The following is a 25,310-nucleotide window of genomic DNA, read 5'->3' as shown; positions in this document are numbered from 1 at the left end:
CCACAGAAAGCTTTTCTGTCACTCAGACCCTACTGAACAAAAGCATCCACACAATCCCAGCATCACATCTGCGGATTCACATCACAATCAGGCCAGAGGGTGTGCTGTCTAAAAAAAAAAAAACCAAAAAAAACCCCAAAAAGGCAGCAAAGAAGAGATGAGTTGCTGAATTCCAGCTGCTGAGGCACACACTGTGTGCTCTCCCAGTCACAGAGGTCAGCAGCTTGTTGTTAGAACAGGAAAAACTCATAACAGAAGGGAAAGGTCTCCAAGGACTCCTATTAAATGTTTCATTCCTTGCATTTCATGCATTATGGAGCTAAACAAAGATAGCAACATTGAATCCTACTCCCTTGCTCATTAACCCCTGAGCACACCACAGACAAACATTAAATTCAGGAGCAAGCTTAGAGAACAACTCCATCACCTGGTATTTCAGGATGAAGGGTGCTGTGATCCCATTTAATGTATTTTGATAGCTACTGGAGGAATGACTGCAAGCAACTTACCTTAGGGTCAGAATCTTTAATGAGAGCAGTAAATATTGCTTCCTTGAAAAGAAAAACAAAGAGATTTTAAAGAGTTGAACTGTAGAACTCCAGCTTCATTAGCAGTCACTGACTCACAGCCACTGCTTAGTTTCTACTTTGTAAATAAAATCAGATCAGAACATCAAGAGCCAAAAAGACAATTAACAGAATTAAGTCATCAGGATGACAAACCATCAGAATTCATAACACTGCTGGTGTATAAAAGTCAGCTGGAAGAGAAGATCCTGCTCTGCACTGAAATGTTACCACATATCCCAGAATTTCCACGTGTTGTATCACTTACTTCATCCTTGACAGTGGTGCACTGAGGCACCATGTTGATGCAGAGCTGGTTTCCACCCAGGGACCTTGGGAAGCAGCTGTAAAATTTGACCATGGAGTCAGCAGATTTTCTGTTTATTTCAAGATAAGCCTTGGAGAAGAAAGAAAACAGCCCCAAGTTAAAACTGACATTTAGCAAAAGCATCTCACAGCAATGCTCTCCTGAATCCCAGCACAGTGTGGGTTGGAAAGGATCTCTGAAGATCACCTAGTCCTACCCCCTGCTAAAGCAGGGCACTCACAGCAGCTTGCCCAGGAGCACAATGCCCAGGTGGGTTTGGAAGCTCTCCAGAGGAGACTCCACAGTCTCTCTGGGCAGCCTGCTCCAGGGCTACAGCACCCTCACAGCAAAGAAGTTTCTCCTCATGTTCACGTGGACCTTCCTGGGTTCCAGTTTGTGCCCACTGCCCTGTCACTAGGAACCACTGAAGAGAGCCTGGCCCCAGATTCTTGCCCCCAACACTTTAGCTGTTGATCAGATCCCCTCTCAGGCTGCTCTTCTCCAGGCTGAACAGCCCTAAGTGTCTCAGCCTTTCCTCCCAAAGAGATGCTCCACTCATGCAGCACTATTCTCACATTTGCTGCTTTTCACTAGGTAGAAATGCTACTAAATAGCAATCAAATACCTTTTTATGAGATGATAAAATCAGCACATCCCTCAGTCCTCCAAAGGGCTTTGCGAGGTTGGAAACTTCCTCCACAGAGTATCCTTTCTCAGGGAGGTTTGAAACAAGAACCACACAGATATCCTCAAGTTCCTGTGAGCAAGCAAGAGTCAGTTATCACTGATGTTCCTCATTTCCACATCAAAAATGCTGTTACTACAGAAAGGAGCATTTACTGTGCTAGAGAAAGCCACCACTGAATAAAGCACTTGCTTAACATCCTGTTAGAGCAGTTGCAGTGACCCCAAACCCAAAGATCATTAAAAGATGTTTAGGACTCAGCAGCAAAGCACATTAAACATCATTAGAGAAAAGTTGAAAATCCATCATGTAATCACCTTCATTACAGAGGAATAGCATTATTTGGGTGGGAAGAGACCTTTAAGATCACAGAATCCAAGCTTTAACCCAGCACTGCCAGGTCACCACTAAACCATGTCCTGCACCACATCTACACAGCTTTGAAACTCCTCTCCAGGGAGGGGGAGCTCCAATGCTGCCCTGGGCAGCCTGCTCCATGCATTGACAACCCTCAAGGGCAAGAAATTGTTCCTCATGTCCAACCTAAACCTCCCCTGGCACAACTTGAGGCTGTTTCCTCTCGTCCTATCACTTGTTCCTTGGGAGAAGAGACCAACCCCCACCTGGCTCCAACCTCAGCCTCCTTTTCTCCAGGCTGAACAATCCCAGTTCCCTCAGCTGCTCCTTAAGACTTGTGCTCTAGATCTCTGACCAGCTTTTGGCATGCTCCAGCACCATGATATCCCTCTGGGAGTGAGAGGCCCAAAACTGCACCCAGTGTTGGAGGTGCAGCCTCACCAGTGCCCAGTACAATCCCTGCCCTGCTCCTGCTGGCCACACTCTTGCTGATCCAGGCCAACATGCTGTTGGTCCTCCTGGCCACCTGGGCATACACTGGCTCATCATCAATCAGCTATCAACCAATACCACAAATTACTGCCTAATTGTGGACTTATCTACACCTAAGCAAATCTCATGTTAATTCATCAAAATCTTAACCCAAACCCCCCCATGATTATGCCACCCACAACATCCAAAGAGAGGAACTCACTGGAGGGCAACAGAGATGGTCAGAGCGTGAAAGATCTTTTGGAGTAACCAAACTCTCAGAAAAGTGTGAAAAACCAGAGAATGAGATGGACAGACATCTATCAAATCACACTAAGGAAGGAGAAAAGAAACTATTCATTGTTTCTCACAGGAGATTAAGAGGCAGGGGATTTCAGCTGGAAGTTTTCAGATAGCAAACCAAAAAGCACCAAGTGCAGACTCTGAGCTCTCCAGGGTCAGGCACCTTTACACTGACCTTGCTCGCTGGTTCTGTGGCCTCTTCACTCTCTGTAGTTGTTACCGTAGCTTCTAGGAAGGAGTGGGAAGTATTTAGTAGTTCAGCAGAGACCTCTGAAGCCTGTAGAGCTCTAAGAACCTTCTTGTCACTTTTTGTCACCACTGCCATTGTGAACAATGAAATGTTCCTTCGTTTAGCTTGCAGCCTCAAACGAGACAGCTGGAGTTATGGAAATGCTTCCAAAAGGAACAGTTTTATGTAGGGATAAAAACTTCATTCCCATCTCTGGATCAGCAAGCACACACACCTTCAGAGATTCATGGAATGGGTTGGGTTGGAAGGGACCTTAAAGATCACCCAGTTCCAACCCCTCTGCCATGGGCAGGGACACCTTCCACTAGCCCAGGTTGCTCAAGGGCTCACTCAGCCCAGCCTCAAACACTCCCAGGGAGGAGGCATCCACACTTCCCTGGGCATCCTGTTCCAGCGTCTCACCACCCCCACTCCAAAGAATTTCTTGTTAACCTCCCGTCTAAATCAGCCTTCCTCAAGCTTCAATCCATCCCCTCTCATCCTATCACTACAAGCCCTTGGAAAAATCCCCTTTCCAGCTTTCATATAGCCCTATTCAGGTACTGGAAGGCTGCCATGAGGTCTTCCCAGAGCCCTCTTTTCTCCAGGCTTGGAGAGCTTATCCATTGAATAACCACACAATCCCCAAATCCCAGCATGGTAGGGCTAGAAGGGACCTCTGGGGATCACCCAGTGCAAACCCCCTGCTAAAGCAAGATAACCCAAAGCAGGTTGCCTAGGATCACAATGTCCAGGTGGGTTTGGAATGTTTCAGTCAGTGAATTTATTCCAATCATTTTTCTTTTCTGATATTCTATTATTTCAACAGCCTAACTCAAAAGCATTCTCATCTTGTTCCCAGCAGCAGAGAAATGAGACAATAGTGTTAGGCAGCAATTTACCTTGATCAACTAAAGCTTCCTTAAACTCATCCAAGTCTGATGCTGCCACCTGAGGCACCTGAGGTTTCTCTAAAAAATGAATCAATTCCAGAAGACAATTTTAGACTTCACACAGCAACTGGGAAATGACTTACAAATGGCATCATCACATCAGGATTACCTAGCACAGGTGCAGGGTTGGTCACCTCCCCTGTCTGCACAGGCTCTGTAACTCCATCCTTGTCTGGAATGTGCTGTGGTTCTGACTGTGTCATTTTCTCACCTTCCACTTCAGCTTTTGTGGAGATCTCAGGGTCTTCATCTATAGGTTTTGTTGGTAAGAGCAGGAAAAAAAAAAGGTGTTTTTCCATTTCACTAGATGGAACTAACTGATTGAATGAGCTACGCTCTGTATTTTTCTGCCAAAGACTCAGAGGTCTCCTATCAAAGTCCTAGACCTTGTTAAAAGCAGGCAGAAAACACTGAACAGGAAAAGCCTGGCAAGGCAAGTCCATGCCTGTGGTTAATGACCTGCTCTGGAGACAGGGAACAGAGGGATGGAAAAGCACTTGCTCATCGTTAACTCAAAGTTCTCCTCAGTCTTACCTCCAGGGTTTGAAGTTTCCTTGGTTTTACTACTTGTTGGTTTCTTAGTCTTTTCTTTTTTACCTACATGAAACATCCCAAAATGAGTGTCAGTAGGAATGCTTATTCCCTAGGTTACTCACAAAGGGTATAAAAAGACAGAGATAGTTTAAATCTGCAGAAATTCAACTGATACAACAACAAACAAAACAAAACAAAACAAAACCAAAATAAAACAAAAATAAAACCACACCACCATACAAACCCTAACCAATAACTTAATTCCAATAAACTAGGGAAGTGGAACAGCTCTTGGGAATTTGTTTAGGATTCTGGTGATAACACTTCAAGAGATGAGGCAAACACTTAAAAATGACAGAGATTAAGCACAGGAGAAGGTGGGGTTTCATTGCTACTTGAGGGCTGGCCTTGGTGGGTTTATTCAAAGGAAGAGTGACTGGGTAGCATGAAAAGGCAGCTATTTGAAGGCATAAAGCAGGACTTCACCTCACAGCTCCCTGAACTTGTTCTCAGCCACTATTAAGAGAAGCACTGGCACAAAAGTGAGGCTGGACAGGGCTCTGAGCAACCTGATCCAGTTGAGGATGCCCCTGCTGACCGCAGAGTGGGTTGGACTAGATGACCTTTGGAGGTCCCTTCTAACCCAAACCAATCTATGATAAAAAAGCAGTAGTGGAGTGGAGAGAGAAGAGAATAACTGTTAAAAGACAACCAGAACTCTACCTGTGCTAGATTTAGGTCTCTTCGTGGTGGTGGTCTGATCTTTTCTATGATGAGTACATTGGGGAAAAAAGGAAGGAAAAAACAAAAATCACCTTCAAAGGCAACAATTGATTAATATCCAAAGCAGCTAAAAAGACTCAAACTCAGTAAAAACCAAGAAACCAAACAGATCTGAACCCATTTGGTTTGCAGTGGCTATCAGAGAGGGATGGGGTGGCAGCACTTACTTGGTGCTTGGCAAAACCTTTTTAACAGGCTGAGTCTTTTTTTTGATGCTTGTTTTGGCCTGAAATGGGCAGAAAGATGAACTTTTACTGCACAATTATATACAAATGTGTGTACCTCTGTATTAAGTGTATTAATATCTGTATTGTATGTATTAATATATTAATATTCCCATGTTTAACCTGATACTAGGCACTAGCTCTGAAAAATGGAGCACTGCAATTAGGATGTGCAGATTCATACACATTTTGAGCTGCTCTTTATGAAACAGAAATCTAAATTACATGGTAACTACTACATCTATTTGTTCTGGAGTAGAGCAGGTTTTGGAGCAGAGACCCAAAGTCTCCCAGCTGCTCACCTTGTTGCCAGGAGGTGCTTTTGGCTTCTCAGCCACGCTGATTTTCACCCTCCTGCCGTTGACCAGCACCGGCGTCATCTCGCCGTATTTCACAGCTGCTATCACAGCTTCCTTGTAGTTCATCTCCAGGAAGGCCTGGAACACACAAAGGTTGCTGCTGGTGGTACACAACTGGGAGGAGTGACTGACACCACACCAAGCTGGGCTGCTGTTCAGTGAGACCTGGGCAGAGGGGAACCTCATGAAGTTCACCAAGGGCAAGTGCAGGGTCCTTGACATGGGAGGAACAACCTCCTGTACCAGAACAGGTGAGGGGTGGAGCTGCTGCAAAGCAGCTCTGCAGAGAAGAACCTGGGAGTGCTGGTGTGCAACAAGTTCACCATGAGCCAGCAACATGCTCTCGTGGCCAAGACCACCAGTGGTCTCCTGGGGTGCATTAAGAGTGTGGCCAGCAGGTCAAGGCAAGTTTTCCTCCCCTTCTCCCCAGCCATAGCAAGGACACATCTGGAGTACTGGTCCAGTTCTGGGCTCCCCAGTTCAAGAGAGACAGGGAACAACTGGACAGAGTCCAGTGAAGGCTCCAAAGCTGCTGAGGGGCCTGGAGCATACCTGTGAGGAGGAAAGAGCTCTGGGACTCTTAAGCCTGCAGAAGAGCAGCGTGAAAGAGGATATTCTCAATGCTGAGCTAAGGGTAGGGGGCAGGAGAATGGGGCCAAACTCCTCAGTGGTGTCCAGTGACAGGACAAACTGGAACCCAGGAGATTCCATATGGAGCACAATGGAAAAACCTCTTCCTTTTGAGGGTGCTGGAGCCCTGGAGCAGGCTGCCCAGAGAGGTTGTGGAGTCTCCTTCTCTGCAGAGATTCCAAACCCATGTGGACATTGTGATCCTGCACAACCTGCTGTGGATGACCCTGCTTTAGGAAGTCTGAGCTGAGGACCAAAGCACTTCACTTGCCTCTGCTTTTTTTTTTTTCTATGCTGACACCAAAACACCCTGAGGGCAAGCATACCTCATTTCTGGAGCGCAGCACAATGATATCACTAACTTTGCCAAAAGGCTGAACAATCTTTCTAATATCTTGGTCTGAGAAGCCATCATCTGGTAAATCAGATATCTGAAGGACTGTCCCACAGCTCAGCAGCTCCTTCCTCAACAGCTGCAAATTGAAAAGCAAAACAAAGTAAAAAATTTTCAAATCTGGACCAGCAAAGGGAAGCAAAAAAAAAGGAAAAAAAAAAAGAAGGGTCTACAGTAAAACAAAAAAATTACTGGCTAAGAAGCCTTCTTATTACAGTATCCAACTTCTGTGCTTCAGTTTTTTTGGCTGACAGGGCAAAATGAACGCTTTCTACTTGTATGTTTTACTTTTATATGCACAGTAAGCTCCTCCAAAGACAGCTCCCCACTCCTTGTATGAAACAAACAAGTACCCAGTAGAACAAGGACCCACATTTAATGGTTATTTCTTTCTGCTGTTAGAAAGCACCAGAGAGGTTTTTTGCTTCCCATCTGTTAGAAAACCTTTGTTGTGAAATGAGATTCTTAAAAGCACAGAGGAAAAACCATGAAGAAACTCACCCTATTGTAAGAAGGGGCATTAGATCCACTGGTTGAAGCAGCTGAGTCTTCCTCACCATCTTTTGTTTCTTTCTCTTCAGGCACATCATCAGTTTTAGGAGATGAAGAACTTGACTCGGGCAAAGAAGGTTCATCTTTCTTGGAAGCCTTGGCAGAACCACTTGTTTTCACTGGCTTCTTCACACTTCCAGATGACTTCCTTAAGTGTCCATGAGAAGATCCCGATCCTGAAGATCCCACTGCTTGAAGAGATTTATGTTTATTGAACTCTGCTACAAAACCAGGCCCCAAACTCTTCACTACTGCCTCCAACTCTGCCTTTCTATGAATGGAAGGGGAAAAGAAGGCTGAGGGGAGACCTTCTGGCTCTCTACAACTCCCTGAGAAAGGCTATTGGAGCCAGCTGGGGGTTGGTCTCTTCTCCCAAGGAGTCAGAGGATATAGCCTCACGTTGCACCAGCGGAAGGTTAGGTTGGACATGAGGAACAAATTTTCTCCCCAGAAGGATTATCAAGGCCTGGCCCAGGCTGCCCAGGACAGTGGTGGGAGTCCCCATCCCTGGAGGGGTTTCAAAGCCATGGAGATGTGGTGCTGAGGGACATGGTTTAGTGGTGACCTGGCAGTGCTGGGTTAATGGTAGGACTCTCTTGAGTTCCAAGCCTTTTCTAACCTAACCAGTTCTAGGATTCTGTGCTTCTGCATCAGGGAATACCAAAAAGTAAATTTTCGAGACGTGAATCCTCCTCTCCCACAGTGACTTAACAGCAGTCGCTGCCTTGATGCCTTCTGCTATACTCTGTATCCTGCTCTGTCTGGCTCCTTGTCCTACAGGCTGATGTTTTAATTTATTCTTTAATGATCCAAGTTTAATTTCCTGTATGCTTTCTTTCTGTAGGAAATTTTTATTCTGATCCCTAATTGCTTCTTTTCCTCATTTTTCTGCTCTAAAATGGTTTGCATTTCACCCTTAAGATCTCTCTGGAACTCCCTGTTCTTTCACAGCTTTTCACCTAGATTTCCTTCCCACTAGAGCTCAGTAATGGTAGTTTTAGGCTGCACCTTGAAAATTTTCCACAGATCTTGAACAGAAAGTAGTAGAATGTAAATAAATCACCACTGGATGTAAAAAAGGAAAATAATGATAAGCTCTAAATAATCTCTTAGTCAGATTACCAACATAAGATAGTTGTGTATACCAACTTTGTCTCTTTTTGCTTCCTTGCTCTAGCAGATACTAGCTCTGGCTTCTGCTGGCTTTGCTAACCTTGGCTGCATTGCTTTGTTGTGGCTGAGTATTAACAAACAAGTCTCTACTCTTTCTCTTGTCCTGTGGGTATAGGAGGAAGGGAGCAAGGAAACTATTAGTAGTCCCCTGATTTGTCTGGGGGGGGGTGGGGGGGTGGGGGTGGGTCTTGTGCTGTCTGTAAATTGTAAATAGCTGTAAATACTGTATATTTTGTACATATTCATTGCATTTCATTTCTAGATTGTAGTTTTGCTTGTAAATACAGCAGCTTCATCTGCTTTCTAACTGAGCTGGTCAGGCAATTTTATTTTGGGGGGAATTTCCAACCCACCACAAGTACTTCTCAGAAAGATGAGGACAGTCTTTTCAGCAGGACAAGGGGCAATGGCTTTAAACTAAGAGGGGAGACTGCCTAAATCCAGGGAAGAAGTTCTTTACTTGTATGGGTGCTGAGACACAGACTCGGGCTGCCCAGAGAAGCAGCAGACAACCCACAGCTGGAAACAGCTCAGGTCGGGCAGGGCTCTGAGCAACCTCATCTAGCTGAAGGCGGCTGGTGCCTGCGGGGAGGCTGGACTAGGTGACATTCAGAGCTGCCTTCCAACCCCCCACGCGGCTGGCGATGGTGTGGACGCAGCTCAGCCCTCCCCGGAGGGCAGGCAGCCGCCGCGGGGCAGCGCGCAGGCCGTACCTCGGGAGTGGCTCGACCTCCTGGACGAGCGGTCATGGCTGGAGGATCTGCGAGGCCGCGGGCTGGCCCTGGGCGGGTGGCGGGAGCGGTGCGGAGACCTCGACCTGTACCTGGGGCTGCGGCGCCGCACGTACCAAGGGCTGCGGCTCCGGCGCCTGGGCCGGAAGCGGCCTGGGCTCCGCGACCTGGAGCGTGACCGGCGGTGGTAGTAGCTGGAGCTCGGGGCTCTGGAGCGCCTGGGGCTGGGACTGGCCGAGCTGGAGCGGCGCCTGGGGGTCTGGTTTTCTTTTTTCTCCACAGCATTTCTAGCGGAGCAAAGGCAAACAAAAAGGGGTTTGAGGAGGTGGAAAAGAAGGGTTGAAAGAACAAAAGAACCAAACTGAGAAGGTTTAGAGTCTCTGTTATGAACAATTTACACGCTGGTAACGGTGGGTATGGGAGTTTAGGATAAGGGAGAGACAACTGGAAAGAAGCAAGAAGGAGGAAATAACCCACGTGGAACAAGAGAAAGCTGCAAAAAAAGCTCTGAAGTTATAAGCTGCAGCGCTATGGGGAGAAAAATAGGAAAGGATCCATGAAAGCCATGAATTAAGATAGTTTCCTTGCCTCTGCCAAATTTAGTTTGGAAGCTAGAAATTTTCAGATGTTAAATCTGAAAGAATGAGTGGGAATGAAAGAGATTGAAGAGGACCATGTAAAGATACTTCTATTACATATTGATGCTACCCAGAGATGTCAAATGGATGGGGAATATGGGAAAAATAATGAAGAGATCCATGAGAGAAACAACCTATCAATGCTGAACAATATCTCAATGGTGCGGGTCAAGCCAGTGGGGCCAGACCCTTCCCAGTGGTGCCCAGTGACAGCACAAGGTGCACCAGGCACAAACTAGAATGCAAGAGGTTCCACCTAAAGATAGTAGGACCAGGCTGCCCAGAGAGCTTGTGGAGTCTCCTTCTCTGGAGAGATTCCAAACCCACCTGGGCATGACCCTGGGCCATCTGCTCTGGGTGACCCTGCTTTAGCAGGAGGGTTGGACTACGTGATCTCCAGAGGTCACTTCCAACCCCCACCATGCTGGGAACCAGGGATTCTGTGAGCAGTTCACACCCTAGGCAGAATGTCAGACTAATTAATGCAAAGCCACAGGAAAAATCAAGCAAAATTTCAAGCCCTATCACTCTAATTTGTATGCAAGTTAAAACACACACAAATATTGAACCAGATCTCACTGCAATCCAGTTTGGATCGGTCCACAGGGTGTGTTTTTAAAAACTTAATAGCAAAGAAGAGACATGAGTTCATGAATTCCAGTGTTTGTCCAGCTTGGAATCACCCAGCTTCCCAAGGGATCCATGGCCTGTGATGCAAAAGCTAACCCCAGCACGCCCACTGTCAAACCGGTTTTGACTTGCAACCCAGAGTGGTTGAACTGGAACAAAGATCCAGTCTAAAAAGCTCAGAATCACTCCTGCAGTTTAACCAGAGATCTACTGCTAGTCAGTCTCACTGCTGTATCACAGCCAGTACCTTCCAAACTGAAGGCCAGTGAGAAGACAGGGTCAGGAGGAGGCTGCTGACAGCATCAGTCTCGAGATCCAGAGTTCACTCTCCTCCTTGTGAGAGTTTTAGCTGCTGGGTAACTTGTTTTACAAAACCACCTCAGGATAAAACCCACAAAAGCTCCACACACAAATTTCTGATGAACACATGAAGCGCTAATACAGCCTGCCAGTAAGCAGAGGAGGAGAATTAATTGCATTCATTACCCATGTACCTATTAACAAAAAACAATCTGTAACCAAAAGGCAGTTACCTCCTTGAGGAATGAGCCTCAGGGTTCCAGTCAGGGTACCTGTGAAATGACAAAAACACAACTGTGACTGAAACAGCAGCATTTGAGCAAAAGTTTCTCCATTCTGTACTCCAGGACCACTAAGGGTCAGCCCAGCTCTTACCCACTGGGCTAAAGCCACTTTTGAAAGCATTCAGACAGTGACCACCCTCATGCTGTGTGAAGGACACCATGCCCAGAAAGTCAAAAGAGGTTCACATCCCCTTCTATTGTCACAGTGATGCCACATCTAGAGTACTGGGTCCAGGTCTGTGCTCCCCCGTTCAGAGATACAAGGAAGTACCAGAAAGAGTCCAGCAGAGAGCAGTGAAGATGAGGGGCATGGGGCATTTCTGAGGAAGAAAGGCTGAGAGCCCTGGGGCTGCTGAGCCAGAAGAAGAGCAGCCGCACAGAGGATCTGACCGATGCTCAGCAAGAGCTAAAGGGTGGGGGGCAAGAGGATGGGCCCAGACTCTTTCCAGTGATGCCCAGTGACAGCACAATAGGCACAAACTGGAACCCAGGAGGTTCCATAGGGAGTATAATGAATCTCTTCTTTCCTGTGAGGGTGCTGAAGCCCTGGGACAGGCTGCCCAGAGAGGTTGTGGAGTCTCCTTCTCTGGAGAGATTCCAAACCCACCTGGATGTGATCCTGAGCAACTGCTGTGGGTGACCCTGCTTTATCTAGCAGGGGAGTTGGACTGGATGATCCCCAGAGATCCCTTCCAACCCACACCATGCTGGGATTCTGAAAACCTGTCAACTGTCACAGATCACAGCCACGCACAGCAACCACTTTTAACACTGAGGCAACTTTTCAAAGGGGCTCCTTACTCTTGGCGTAAGTGGCGGCAGCTTTCGATGTGAGACGGAGTGTTCTGATGCAAGATCCAGTCCTGAGGGGAGAGAAGACATCCGAGAGAAGTTGGATTAGCTTGGAAAACATCAGCACTGGACGACAATTGCCAGTTAGGTATTGTCATATTTCACCTTCCATCAAATTTCACCTGCCAAGGCCAAATTTCTCCCTTCAGATTATTCCCCCTTAAGTAAAACATTAAAATGATTCGTGATTAGCAGAAGCTCTTAACACAGACAAAGGAATTAAGAAGATGAACCAAATGTATCATATCAAACAAGCCTGTTCCTTCCAGCAATACACTGGGCTGATGTCACCACGCTTTGAACACAAAAGGTTGATCCAACAGCTGGCTGCATTAAAGGCAACCATCAGCAGCTTTCCAGGTTGTCAGAGCGATGATCACCAAGAGAGCGAATTAAGCTGACTTGAAGAGAAGCCCTGACACAGCATGGCATATTAAAGTCAAATGTTTGAACAGAGGCAGGACTCCACATGCCTTCAGCTCCAGAACATTCACATCTGATCACTTTACAGCTAAAGGTCAATGGGAATCAAATCTTCCACACAATTTATTTTAAAAAAAACCCAACACCTAAGTTTTCCATAGGAAACAGCTGATGACACTAACCCAGACTCACAGAATCATTAAGATTGGAAAAGAGGACCAAGATCAAGCCCAACCTTTAACCCAGCACTAAAGGTCATCACTAAACTATGTCCCTAAGCACCACATCTACAAACCTCCCCTGGCACAACCTGAGACCACTTCCTCTTATCACTTGTTTCTTGGGAGAAGAGACCAACCCCACCTGGCTCCAACATCCTTTCAAGGAGCTGCAGAGAGACAGAAGGTCTCTTCTCAGCCTCCTTTTCTCCAGGCTGAACAACTCCAGGTCCTTCAGCTGCTCCTCACAAGTCTTGTGCTCTAGACTCTTCACCAGCTTCTCTGCCCTTCTCTGGACACACTCCAGCACCTCAGTATCCTTCCTGCACTGAACCCAGTGTTGGAGATACAGCCTCACCAGTGCCCACTACAGGGGCACAATCCTTCAGTCCTTGTCCTGGTCCAGTTGGCCATGCTACTGCTGATCCAGCCCAGGATGCTGGTGGTGTTCTTGGCCCCCTGAGCACATACTGGCTCATATCCAGCTGCTATCATCCAACAACCTCAGGTCATTTTCCATCAGATGCTTTCCAGCCCCTCTGCCCCAAGCCTGGAGTGTTCATGGGGTGGTTGTGACCAAGTGCAGAACCTTGTTGAACCTCATCCCACTGATCTCAGTCCATCAATCCAGCCTGGTCAGATCCCTCTGTAGTGCTTCCAACCCTCCAGCAGATCAACACTCCACCCAGCTTGGTGTCACTTGCAAATTGAATGTGCCCTTGACTCCTCATCCAAATCACTGATAAAGAGAATAAAGAGAACAGGCCCCAGAGCTGAGCCCTGGGGAACACCACGTGTGACCTACCTAAGGAAAGAACTTCTGCAGACAGTTTGCTACTGAGAAGAGACATGGCGTGGCCTAAAGCTGTAAGGTATCATGTCAGTGACAACTAAGTATCCTTAAAACCCAACTTTTGGCTGTTTTCATAAACACCAGTAACAATGGCTGAATAGTGCAGTGGCAGGCTCAGCTCCACACAACAGAGCTCTATCAAACAACAGCACTGTGAAAAGCCACCTCACTTCTGAGCACATGCCAGTTCAGAAAACAACAGCTGAACCAATGTGAAGTTGGCAGCATGAGGAACTCCTGCTCAGCCACAGAACTGCTGACCACACTGGCTAAAAGCAAAGCTCATGATAGTTCACTCAGATGAGGTGGAAATGCTCCTGTGACCAGGGCAGAGCTTTGGCAGTGCAGAAGGTGGTGCATGCAGCACCATCAGCCTGTCAAGGCCAAGATGTGCTATGAGACTGTGACCCAAACGATTTATGCTCATGTAGAAGACAGTGGAGCTTAAGGCCATGACGATCTGTGCCAGCAGAGGGACACACAGCACACACAACGGTAAGGAACAAGCAGCTCACCAGTGTACACCATTTTCCCCCTCTCTTGTCATTACTGACCAATCTTAAAGCCACCACTGATGTGTAAAGTCAGACAAGAAAAGATTGTTGCTCAAGGGCTACAACAAATTCCTTGTGGAAATGAAATGAAATTGTGCTTCCAGTGTCCCACGCCGTGGTCCCACACAACGAACAGGCACGCAGCGTCCACCAGATGTTGCTTCCAAGCAGCTTTAGCTCCCATCCAATGAGCCTGGCACTCAACAAGGGGACATTGTCCTCCCTAACAAACACAACCTTCTTCTCACAGCCTTCCTTATGCCAATGCCCTCTTGCACTCCTCAGTTACAGGAGGCTCCATTTAGAATCTTGGAATCAGAGAATCATTTAGGTTGGGAAAGACCTTTGAGATCAAGTTAACCATTAACCCAGCACTGCCAGGTCACCACTAAACCACGGCTCTCAGCAGAACATCTACACAGCTTTGAAACCTATCCAGGAGTGGGAATTTCACCACTGCCATGGGCAGCCTCTTCCAGAGCTTGACAACCACCTTGGGAAGAAATTGTTCCTCATGTCCAACCTCAGCCTTCCCTGGCACAACTTCAGGCCTCTTGTCCTACAATTATTCCCAACTTCCTCATCTAAAATACTTCTCCATAACAATACTGATGACACTTGAGCTGTAGAAGTTGGTAGGAAAAAAAAAACAACACACAACAGTCTGACCCCAGCTTTCTTACAGGCCCCTTTAAGTACTGAAAGGCCACCAGGTGGTCTCTCCCTGGAGCCTTCTCTTCTCCAGGCTCAACAACCCCAAATCTCTCAAGCCTGGCCTCACAGCATTGCTGTGGCCTCCTCTGACCGCTCTCCAGTAGGTCCCTGTCTGTGCTGAGGACTCCAGAGATGGAGCCAGCACTGCAGGTGGGGTCTCAGCAGAGCAGAGGGGGAGAATCCCCTCCCTCCACCTGCTGCCCACGCTGCTGGGGATCAGCCCAGGGACAGGCTGACTCTGGGCTGAGCACACAGTGACAGCCCATGTCCAGGCTTTGCATCCCCAGCACTCCCAAGTCCTTCTCCACTGGGTACTGCACCCCAGCCCTTCATCACCCAGTCTGGATTGATCTCAAGGATTGCCTGGCTACTCAAGAGAACATCACCTTCACATTAAATCTACTTAAGCCAGCAAACAAAAATTGTAAAAGTCAGGGTGATCCATCATACTGACAAGAGCACAAATCTACAGTGCTCCAGAGTGACAAGTGTTTGAGGACAGAGAAATCCCACTTTATTATTCCAGCACAAGTCCTTTTCCACTTGAAAATGAAGCTGCCCTTCCATGTACTCAGAAAATGTCTCAATACGTTGAGGGGTTTGGAAATAGATTTGAAATAAGAACATTAAGGAGAAATTCTATCTACCCAAGACTAAAACTGGGTATTCTTCATGGAAGAAAGGCTGCAGGACATAACTGCACCCATTTTTGAGACACTTTCTAGATCAGCAAGCCACTTCAGCATCAAGTCATTCTTTAAATTCCTTTCTTAGCTCAAAAAGCCCTCTCTTGATTCTTTTCTCAGAACACAGCACTGTGGACAGCCATCCCTGCCAACACCATGAAACCCTCCCTACCACAAGGTAGAAGGGCCAACCCTGCATGTTTCTGGTGCTGCTCCAACAACAAGAAGCTTCAAGTCCATGATAATCATCGTTCACCCCAAAGCCATAATGCTCAAATACTAAATAACCTGTTGGAGAGCTGGTACCTGCCTGAAGAACCATAGACAGCCATGTGTAAAGTCATAATTGGTGACTTCTGAACAAACAGCCACCTTTGAATGGCTATAAATAGTTCTGTAGGAGAGGTGTTCAGGATTCTTTTCTGTTACAGAAGAAGTAGAGAATCCATTTGCTTGCTCAGCTGCCACACACTCAAACCAGAACTCTGCATTTTGGGATGCTGCAGTCATCTCGAGGCTACCTCAGCTCTGATCTCATCAGATCTCATTAATTAAGCAACTTAGATACTCAAGAAGAAAGGCCTACAGAGAGAAATGCAATGTGATGGGGGATGCCAGAAGTGGTTTTCACTCCAAACCAAACCTCAGCCAATGTTTCACTGCAGTTATGGGAGAGCCAAGCTGAAGGAACAAGGAAGAACCTCAGATGATGCAAATGAGATGTTTTGGCCACCACTCAACAGTCACTATATAGCTCGAGAGGCAAATGGACTCTTCAGGAGCAGGAGCCAGGTTTCACATTCATCCACAATCATGTTGTTTTTAATAAAGTACCCACAGGTAACACTCTTGAAGTCTCTTCCAATCAGCAATGAAGCTTCTGCTTCAAGAAAAGGAATCCTGGAGCAGTTTGTACTTCAAGTCTGGGTTAAAACAATGCACAAGACAGCCTGGCACCATGAACAGTCTGAGCTTAAAACTCAGCACTTTCACATGGTTGAAACTGTTTTTCACATGTCCAGTATCTTCAAGATTGGATAGAGAGGTGGTCTTCCTCATTCAGTGCCTTTCTTCATCTTCACCTTTGCCTGTCTACTTCCATGCCAATCTGCCACCTTTCCAAAACACCATTTAGAACACAGCATTTCTAAACTGCTTGCTGCAACCTCTTAGAGCCACAGGCTGGTTTAGGTTGGAAGGGACATAAAAAGCTCATCTGGTCCTTCCTCTGCAGTCTAAACCTCCCTCTTTCAGTTTCAAACCATCACCCCTTGTCTTGTCACAACAGGCACTTGTAAAATGTCAAGAGCTGAGCAGAAAGGCAGAATCCCCTCCCTCCACCTGCTGCCCATGTTGCCTGGGATACAGTCCAGGAAATGGTTTTGCTCTCAGACATCACCAGCTCACACTGAGCTTCTTGTCAAGTGACACCTTCACAGGGCTGCTCTCCATCCCTTCATGCCCCAGCCTCTATTTGTGCTTGGAATTACCTCAATCCAGATGCTGATTTTGCACTTGGCCTCAGTTGAACTACATGATGTTTTCAGGGGCCCACTTGTCAAGCTTGTCCAGGTCCCTCTGGATGGATATCACTCCAGCATGTCAACCACATCTCTTGGCTTGGTGTCATCTGCAAGCTTGAGTGCCCTCAATCCCATTACCCATGACATGAACAGTGCTGATCCAATGACTGACCCCCAAGCTCTCTGGTTAAGAGAATCCCAGCATGGTGGGGCTGGAAAGGACCTCCAAAGAGCCCCAAGTCCAGTCCCCCATGCTGAAGCAGGGTCACCCAAAGCAGATTGCTCAGAATGCCCAGATGGGTTTGGAATCTCTCCAGAGGAGACGACTCCAAAACCCCTCTGGGCAGCCTGCTCCAGGGTTCCAGCATCCTTACACCAAAAAAAAGTTTTCCAGTTTGTTTAGGTGGAACCTCCTGGGTTCCAGTTTGTGCCCACTGCCCCTTGTCCTGCCACTGGACACCACTGAGAAGAGTCTGGCCCCATCTTCTGATCCCCCACCCATTAGCTCTTGCTGAGCATTGATCAGATCCCCGCTCAGGCTGCTCTTCTCCAGGCTCAACAGCCCCAGGGCCTTTCCTCCTCAGAGAGATGCTCCAGGCCCCTCAGCATCTTCATAGCTTCTGCTGGACACTCCTGTGCTGAGGACAATACTCCACAGATGCAGTCTCACTAGTGCAGAGTAGAGGTAGAGGTCCCTCGACCTGCTGGCCACAGTCTTCTTGATGCATTCCAAGAGATCATTTGCCTTCTTGGCATTGCTGCCTCATGCTGAACTTGTCCATCAGGATTCCTATGTCCCTTTTCCATGAAGCTGCTTTCCACCAGGTCACTCCCTGGACTCGTCCCTTGAGGACTCAGAACAGTCTGAGCTGCCCAAGCAGCAGCAGGTGTACATGAAGAAAAAAAAGTGATACAGAACAAAATCAGTACCAGATTTCTACCAGAGCTAGAAGCAGCCACAAGAGGGAGCAAAGGTTGAGTAGCTGCCATAAGGTGAGGCCATCTGGAGAACACACACTTCGCTGCAGCACCCTTTGGACAAGAAGGTATCACCTTGAATAAAGCTTGAGGTGATCTGTGAAGAACTTTTAGGAGTAACTTTTGCTCTGGTTTAGAAAGCACCAGCAAACAAGCTACCGAACAATCCACATCTGGGCAGATGACACCTTTGGGAAGAGCTTTGTCTATCATTTGCAACACCCCAAATCTATCCTTTTTACGCATTTTCAGCTAAATTCGTCCCTTTTAAGACCTCAAGGCTGCAGAGACAGCCACATTTCTGCCTGGTCTTGAGTGCTTCAGGGTAAAAAAACATGAAAAGGGATTTTTAGTCCGCAGCCCCAAGACAGCTTCACCAACTTACCCATTCCTTTGGCTTTTGAACATGCAGCCTGAACAGGACTTGGTGATCTTCCATCATTCTGCAAAATGCCTTCCCTCTACCACCCCCCATGGGCTTTTCACACATTTCCTGATGATTCTTTAACCATGAAACTAATAATGACTTATTAATTTTTAGGGTTTAATCATTTTTGACACGTTAAGCCTAAGCCTTCAAGGAAAACCCCCCCACAGCTATCAAAATGCTTTTTTCTCTCCCAGTATTCCCCAGTTCCTTCCATTTCTTCCTTTAAGAGGTGAAACTGTTACTGGCTTCCTAGCTGAATGCTCAGTCAGCTGAATGAAGCATTTTGTGCATCCCCCAGAGCCAGCCTCCAGCCTTGGGGACACTCAGTGTCACACAGACCACGTCTGGAAGATTAAATCTTTGCAGCTCAATAGGCTGCTTTGTTTTAACACAGACTTTGTAGGGGGGGGCAGGGAGGCATGAATAAATGAACATCTATCAGCTACCCTACTGAGATTTGATTTGTGCATACATTTTAGTCCCCCACTTAACATCAATCCCCCAAACCCAGCACAGTAGGGGTTGGAAGGAACCCCTGGAGATCTAGTCCAACCTACCTGCTGAAGTCGAGTCACACAGAGCAGGCTGCCCAGGACCATGTCCAGGAAGGTGATGCTTTACTTACGGAATCACATCATCATTTCGGCTGGAAAAGATCTCCAAGATTGAATCTAACCCTTGACCCAGCACTGCCAGGTCACATCCCTCAGCACCATATCTACACAGCTTTGAAAATCCTCCAGGGATGGGGACTCCATCACTGTCCTGGGCAGCCTCATCCAGGGCTTGATCCCTAGGAGAAGAGACCAACCCCCAGCTAGCTCCAATCTCCTTCCAGGGAGCTTTAGAGAGCCAGGTCTTTCCTCAGCCTCTTTTCTCCAGGCTGAACAACCCCAGTTCCCTCAGCTGCTCCTCACAAGACTTGTGCTCTAGATCTTTCACCAGCTCTGCTGCCCTCCTTTGGATATGCTCCAGCACCTCAACATTGTTCTTGGAGAAAGGAGCCTAAAAACTCAACCGATACAGTTTGGCTTCATTGATAAAGGGTTGGTTTTGTCATTTGAAACCCTCTGCAGCAGACACAAATCACTTTTAATAAACAACAACAAATATAAACCCAACGTGCATGGCAACTGTGAAATGAAGTTTGGAACAGAAGAGGCCGTGCAGCAGTTACAATGATTTACCAGCACCAACTTCTAGCACATCTCAAACTGGTGACCCGCAGCACAACTCAGGAAATAATTAGTTCATTAAAAGAGGGCAGCAGGTAAGATGCCGAGGACAGGTTTATGGAATAATCTTTGAGAGCCACTCACCTTCATCTCAGTGCACTCAATGTTACACAGAGAACACATATGTGGGAATATTCTCGGCGACGTGGCATAGTAGTCATTCATCATTGATGGGGTGGGCAATTTTTTGATCTTCTGGGCATCGGACTGTGGAAGGACAGGAAGCCACGATGCTTTCACGATGCCAAAAGGAGATCTAAAGGGCTCCTCGGCCTGTGGGCGGAAGGGCTTGGGTGCCGCTCCCGAGCCACTCTGGGCGTTGGGCTGGCTCGTTCCAGACTCGTGTTGAGGTCTTTCGTGATGGTTTACAGTCGGGATTTCAGCAGCAAAGGGAGGTTGGGTCATTGGTGGCATCACGTGCTGGGGCATGGGCTGCTGGACAAGAGGAGGCATGACTGGTGGCATTATGGGTTGCACCAAAGGTGCCATGATGGGTGGCATCATAGGTGGCATGATGGGTGCAATCACAGGCTGGGATACAGGTTTTACCCCAGGGAGTCCAGGAGGCGTTACGCATATTCCGGACACCTTCCCCGGAGCCTCAGCTGGAAAAAAGGATTGAGTGTTTGAGGAATCGATCTGGAATCTTGTCTGTTTGATCAGATCTTCAACTTGAAACACCGGATTGCAGGGCACGCTCGGCGGTGGGACAGCCATCGGCACGCTCTGCTCCCGGGGGAACTCTTCCCTCTTCTCCGCGCTGGGCACCTCAGGAGCATACACACGTGCTTCCAGGGGCTCTTCCGGCAGCGCTTCGGGGTTGAAAGGACGCACTTCCAGGGGGTCCTCGGTGTAACCGTACTTGCTCGCATGGCCGTAATCGATCACTTTACTCTTGACTGCCGCACCGCCGCTACCACCCACGGGTTCCTCTGCCCGGCTCTGACTGTGTAGGCCAGGCAAAGAATGCCCCATCTTACGCATCCGGATTTCTCTCAGGATCAGCGGCATGTTCTCGGGCGTCAGCTGATCGTCTGGATAACGGCTGAGCTCCTCCAGATCTTCGTTGGACAGCCCAAAACTCGCGAGAATACTGGAAGCGCTTTCTGGCGTGTAGCGGTTCTGGGCGTTGGAGTTCTGCTCTGAGATCCGCGCCGAGGCAGGTGGCTTTTGCCCACTCATCCCAGCCGGGCACGGGCTGATATCCCAGCGAGTTGGGCGAGGCTCCCCCTTCTGCTCCTGGTGTAGGTTTGACTTCTCCTTCACCTTCCTCGGATCAGGCCTGTGCAGAGTTACCCGAACGTTTATCCTCTGGGAACCTGTCCACTGAAGTGTCTCCTGCCCCGAACATCTCGGTGGCATTCCTTGAGGTGCTCCAGGCGTGGGTTTTCTCTGAAGACCTCCTGCACCCCTTCCCGTAAAGGATCCTGGAGGCTTTGTGCCAGACGGGTTAGGTCCTCTGGGCCTCTGAGGTAAAGTTCCTCTAGGGCTAAACATTGTGCTTTTCGGAACCACCTGATTTAACCAAGCATGAGGAGGTGCAGAAGCGTTGGGAGCAACCGAGGTCAACTGCTGAAGAGCCAACTGTGTCTTAATGTGAGCAAACTGTAAAGGAGGAGGGCCCAACAGAAGTGGGCTCCCAACGCCAAGGTGCAAGGAATTCACAAGTGGTGCGAAACTTTCCAAGAATAACACAAAGCTGAAAGTTAAAAGACAAGGATTAGATGGTTTGATCTTTTCAGCTACGTTATGCTGTGGGTTCTATAACCAGTGAGAACAACAGAGGTCACAGCAAGGTGCTTTAGTGACAGTTTAAATAGTACTTTGGGATTCAAAACTCAGTGGAACAGGTTTGGGTTTTTTTCTGCACTGCATAACATCTTAACATGCAGTGGTTAACAGGTAATTAAGGAAATGAACTTGACTCAAGTTCAAACATCACAGACAACATACCTGGAGATGACACTCAAAACTTTTCCAAAACTTAGCATTTCAGTGCTTCAGAACAGTTTGGTTTTTATTTACAATGACAATAAGCCAAAATAGCAAACCCCATTTATGAAGCAAAACCCAAGTGAAACCATTATGTAGATGTTACAAACACCAGTGGTTTGGTTACAATAGTTTTGTAACCTCAACAGTTACAACTGGGATGCCAGCTCACTGTGGACTTGATCTGAAGACAGCGGCAGAGTTTTTCAGGAGGACACTCCCATGACCACTCTCAGGGGTAAACTACTATACCCTGAAAGTATTCCAAGGGAGTGACAACATTTGAGCTCTGTGGCTAGAAAATAATTCATTTCCAGATGTTAAAGGCAAGATCTTTGATTGACACAGCTTTCAACAGGTGTAAGATCATACAGAAACTGGAACCATCTACTTATGAGCACAAGGGCAATGGAAGCTGCCAGCTTTTATTTCAGCTCAAGCCACCAAGAACCTGGTCCCATCAGGCAGTAAAAGAAAGTACAAATGCAGGTAGAATAAGACAAAGTTATGCTCACACTAACAAATTTAAAAAAAAAAATTAAATACCACCAAGCCTGGGAAATTCTTGTAACAGACTCAGAGCAAAGTGCCTCATCCACAGGACCAGCACAGGCAAAAGGACCCCAACAAACCCTCACCCCACCCCTTGCCACTTTATCTCCCCAAACCAGACAACCAGCTGGTGTCACTCTCCTCACAGCTCTAGGTGAGGTCTGAATGAGGTTTACTGGCAGCTTTTCACCAAGTACCTTTAGCAGGGCTTGCAGATACACCTGGGTGGTTCTGAACTCACATGCTGGACCTCTGCAGTGTTGAGGTTCTGATCTCACCAATACTAACTCCACCACAGGTATGGTTTTCAAATTTCCACTTAAATTGTCTCCAAATAGAGGGGTTTTTTTCAAGCGACTGGACGTGCCTCTCTCATATCAGTCATCTGTAAGGACTGAAGCTTGAGAACCACAACTCAAAAGACAAAAATGACACACAGCTTGAGAGAGGTGAACCACAGACAAGCTGCAGGGAGACTCAGATTTTACAGCTGAATCCCTCTGACTTGTTGCTGTCACATTTTAAAGTTCTATTGGCAATTATTTAATCTTAATAAGTACAAACTGCAGCCAGGCCAAGGACAAAAAGTACCTACAGTAACATCATCCACCTCTCTTCATCAAAAAAAAGGAAGCCATAACAAAGATTCCCACCAGACAACCCCAGAACCAGGCCCTCATCCAACATCTCCCTCAACAAATCAAAGCATATTTAAATGTCAACTGCACATTAGGCCAAGTTCATTCTAGCCACTTTCAAAACAGACCATGAAGCAAACACTTAAAATCATCTCCTGCCTGCCCTTCAGACTTGCTGTTCCTGAGAACTCCCAAAAGTGGAGAGCAAAAAACAACAGACCAAACCTCTCATTGTGAAAGTACTTGGAGAGAGAACAGAATCAAAGCCAACCATGACTAGTGTGAAAATATCAGTAGACCTCATTTTACAAATCTCTGTTTGTATTGGAAGAGACCTTTAATATCATGAAGTTGTTGGACTGAACCCAGCACTGCTAGGTCACGACTAAACCATGCCCCTCAGTACATCTTTGAAACCCCTCCAAGGACGGACACTTCACCACTGCCCTGTCAGCTTGTTCCAGGGCTTGACAAACCTTTTGGGGAATAAATTGCTCCTCATATCCAACCTAAACCTCCCATGGTGCAACTTGAAGCCATTTCCTCTTGTTCTTGGCAAAAGTTGGGCTGGACACAGCTGGAGAACAACACAATGCTGGAGTTGTAGTTGTGGTGAAGGCACAAGGGGTGGATCACGAGCCAACTCTTCACTTCTGGTCTGTGCTGGGATGCTGCTGCTTTGGTTTGAGTTCTTCTTGTTGAGTGAATAGTGTGAAGAACATGCGATGAATGTGCATTTTAATGATAATTCTTAATTATATGATTCACAGAGGCAAGGTGTGGAATGCGTTGGGTTTGCATGGAAAGGGTTTGGTCTCGTACAGAATCTCTTACAGAAGGTTGCCCTCCACCAAACTCTGCAGCCTGCCCAGCTCTCACTGAATGGCAGCACAGCCTGACAGGGTGTCACCCACTCCTCCCAGTTCTGTATCATCAGCAAACTGGCTGAGGGTTCACTCCATCCCTCAAGTTGCTGATGAAGACGTTGAACAAGACTGGTCCCAGCCCTGACACGGTGAGCTACAGGCCTCCAACCAGATTGCACAGCTGATCACAACCCCCTGAGCTCTGTCCTTCAGCCAGGTCTCAACACACCTCACTGTCCACTCATCCACCCCATACTTCCTGAGCACACCTATGAGGATGTTATGGCAGCCATTATCCAAGATATTAATTAAGCAAAACAGACACACAGAGACTTTTCTCAGAAGCAGCCAGCAGAAGGCTGTCATCAGGGCATGGCAATGCTGGGCCTGCTCACTGTCCTTCCAAAAAGGTTAACCAACAAACAGCCTTGGAATTGGATGCTCCCTGAACAGGACTTGCAACAGTCACATTCTCAGCCACTGCTCTGGCAAAAGACTGGCTCCAGCATTTGAAACAACCTTCCTGAATCAGGGAGGAATTTACCCCCACAGGAACACAAACAGATCTGAGCAGTTTCCTCATCACCCGACCCCATCAACAACTCAAAAAGCAGTAAAAAGAGGTCAAGCACATAAACAGGCTCAGATTCTCTCCTGACATTCAGTCAAGTGCTGCAGTGAAGCCTCCATCAGCTGGGTCTCATGACTGACCTTCTCAAAAGAAACACTGGAAACAGACAGTTGAAAGATAAAGCCATGCCAAGAGCAAGGAAACAATGCTCTGGATATTTAAGGCCAGAATGTCCCCTTCCTCTTCAAGCAGAGCTTTGTTTGGGGCGTGTCTCTGATCCTCCAGGACTGCCTTTGCTGGTGCAGTGACATCCTGACTGGTTTCACAGCAGTCACCAAGCAGCTTGCTGATGCTTTATCAGAAACGAATAGGTAGAATTCCTCAAAGACAACTCTCCTCAGGTGGACAAGGTAGTTCTTCAAACTTCAAAGCCTCACAGAAAAGTCAGGTACAGCCTTCTTGCTTTCCTTTTAACTTCAACAGTCAATTTCACAGAGCTTCCCAAAATGGATGGGTAAAAGAAATGTTCTGGCTATCTGCTTAGAGAACACCAGCATGGTGGAGCTGGCAGGGACCTCTGGAGATCTTCTAGTCCAACACCAGCTAAAGCAGGGCACCCACAGCAGCTTGCCCAGGAGCACAATGTCCAGGTGGGTTTAGAATCTCTCCACTGAAGGAGACTCCACAACCTCTCTGGGCAGCCTGCTCCAGGGCTCCAGCACCTTCACAGCAAAGAAGTTTCTCCTCATGGAAGTTCAGGTGAAACCTCCTCAGTTCCAGTTTGTGCCTGTTGTCCCTTGTCCTGTCACTGGGCACCAATGACAAAGAGTCTGGCCACATCCTCTTGCCCCCCACCCTTTATCTCTTGCTGAGCATTGGTCAGATCCCCTCTCAGACTGTTCTCCAGGCTCAACAGCCCCAGGGCTCTCAGCCTGGCGTGGTTTAAATGTTAACAAAGGGACCTTAGGGTGGAACCCGACGCCGGGGGAGTCACCAGGTCATGTTACTCCCTCTCCTTTCCTTCCTATCCTCTATTTAAGGGGGCAGTGCTCTCTCTCTTGCCTCTTGCCTTCCTGCCGGGTGGGGAGCTGCTGCCAAGTGTTCAGGCCTACCTCCAGGGAG

The 25,310-nt window shown here is 47.5% G+C and overlaps 1 protein-coding gene across 1 annotated transcript in view; it reads right to left on the bottom strand.

The window, feature by feature from the left end:
- Window positions 1-23,313, bottom strand: part of LOC128980380 (zinc finger protein 638-like) — a 33,077-nt gene extending 9,764 nt beyond the window's left edge. The window contains exons 1-17 of the mRNA XM_054398850.1: window positions 23,228-23,313; window positions 19,654-21,268; window positions 11,905-11,966; window positions 11,053-11,091; window positions 9,234-9,538; window positions 7,297-7,535; window positions 6,728-6,874; window positions 5,715-5,849; window positions 5,356-5,414; window positions 5,129-5,172; window positions 4,406-4,468; window positions 3,981-4,121; window positions 3,821-3,889; window positions 2,865-2,917; window positions 1,499-1,630; window positions 835-963; window positions 510-551 (exon numbers count right to left, since the gene is read on the bottom strand). Coding sequence (XP_054254825.1) covers window positions 510-551; window positions 835-963; window positions 1,499-1,630; window positions 2,865-2,917; window positions 3,821-3,889; window positions 3,981-4,121; window positions 4,406-4,468; window positions 5,129-5,172; window positions 5,356-5,414; window positions 5,715-5,849; window positions 6,728-6,874; window positions 7,297-7,535; window positions 9,234-9,538; window positions 11,053-11,091; window positions 11,905-11,966; window positions 19,654-21,268; window positions 23,228-23,253 — 3,300 coding nt within the window. The 5' untranslated portion in view covers window positions 23,254-23,313. The remainder of the gene's footprint in view (window positions 1-509; window positions 552-834; window positions 964-1,498; window positions 1,631-2,864; window positions 2,918-3,820; window positions 3,890-3,980; window positions 4,122-4,405; window positions 4,469-5,128; window positions 5,173-5,355; window positions 5,415-5,714; window positions 5,850-6,727; window positions 6,875-7,296; window positions 7,536-9,233; window positions 9,539-11,052; window positions 11,092-11,904; window positions 11,967-19,653; window positions 21,269-23,227) is intronic.
- Window positions 23,314-25,310: the final 1,997 nt, after the last annotated feature.

This window comes from Indicator indicator, unplaced genomic scaffold, assembly GCF_027791375.1.
Source record: "Indicator indicator isolate 239-I01 unplaced genomic scaffold, UM_Iind_1.1 iindUn_scaffold_145, whole genome shotgun sequence".
NCBI lineage: Eukaryota > Metazoa > Chordata > Aves > Piciformes > Indicatoridae > Indicator > Indicator indicator.
Note: the sequence above shows the minus strand (reverse complement) of the source record. Positions and strands in the feature narration are given on the sequence as shown.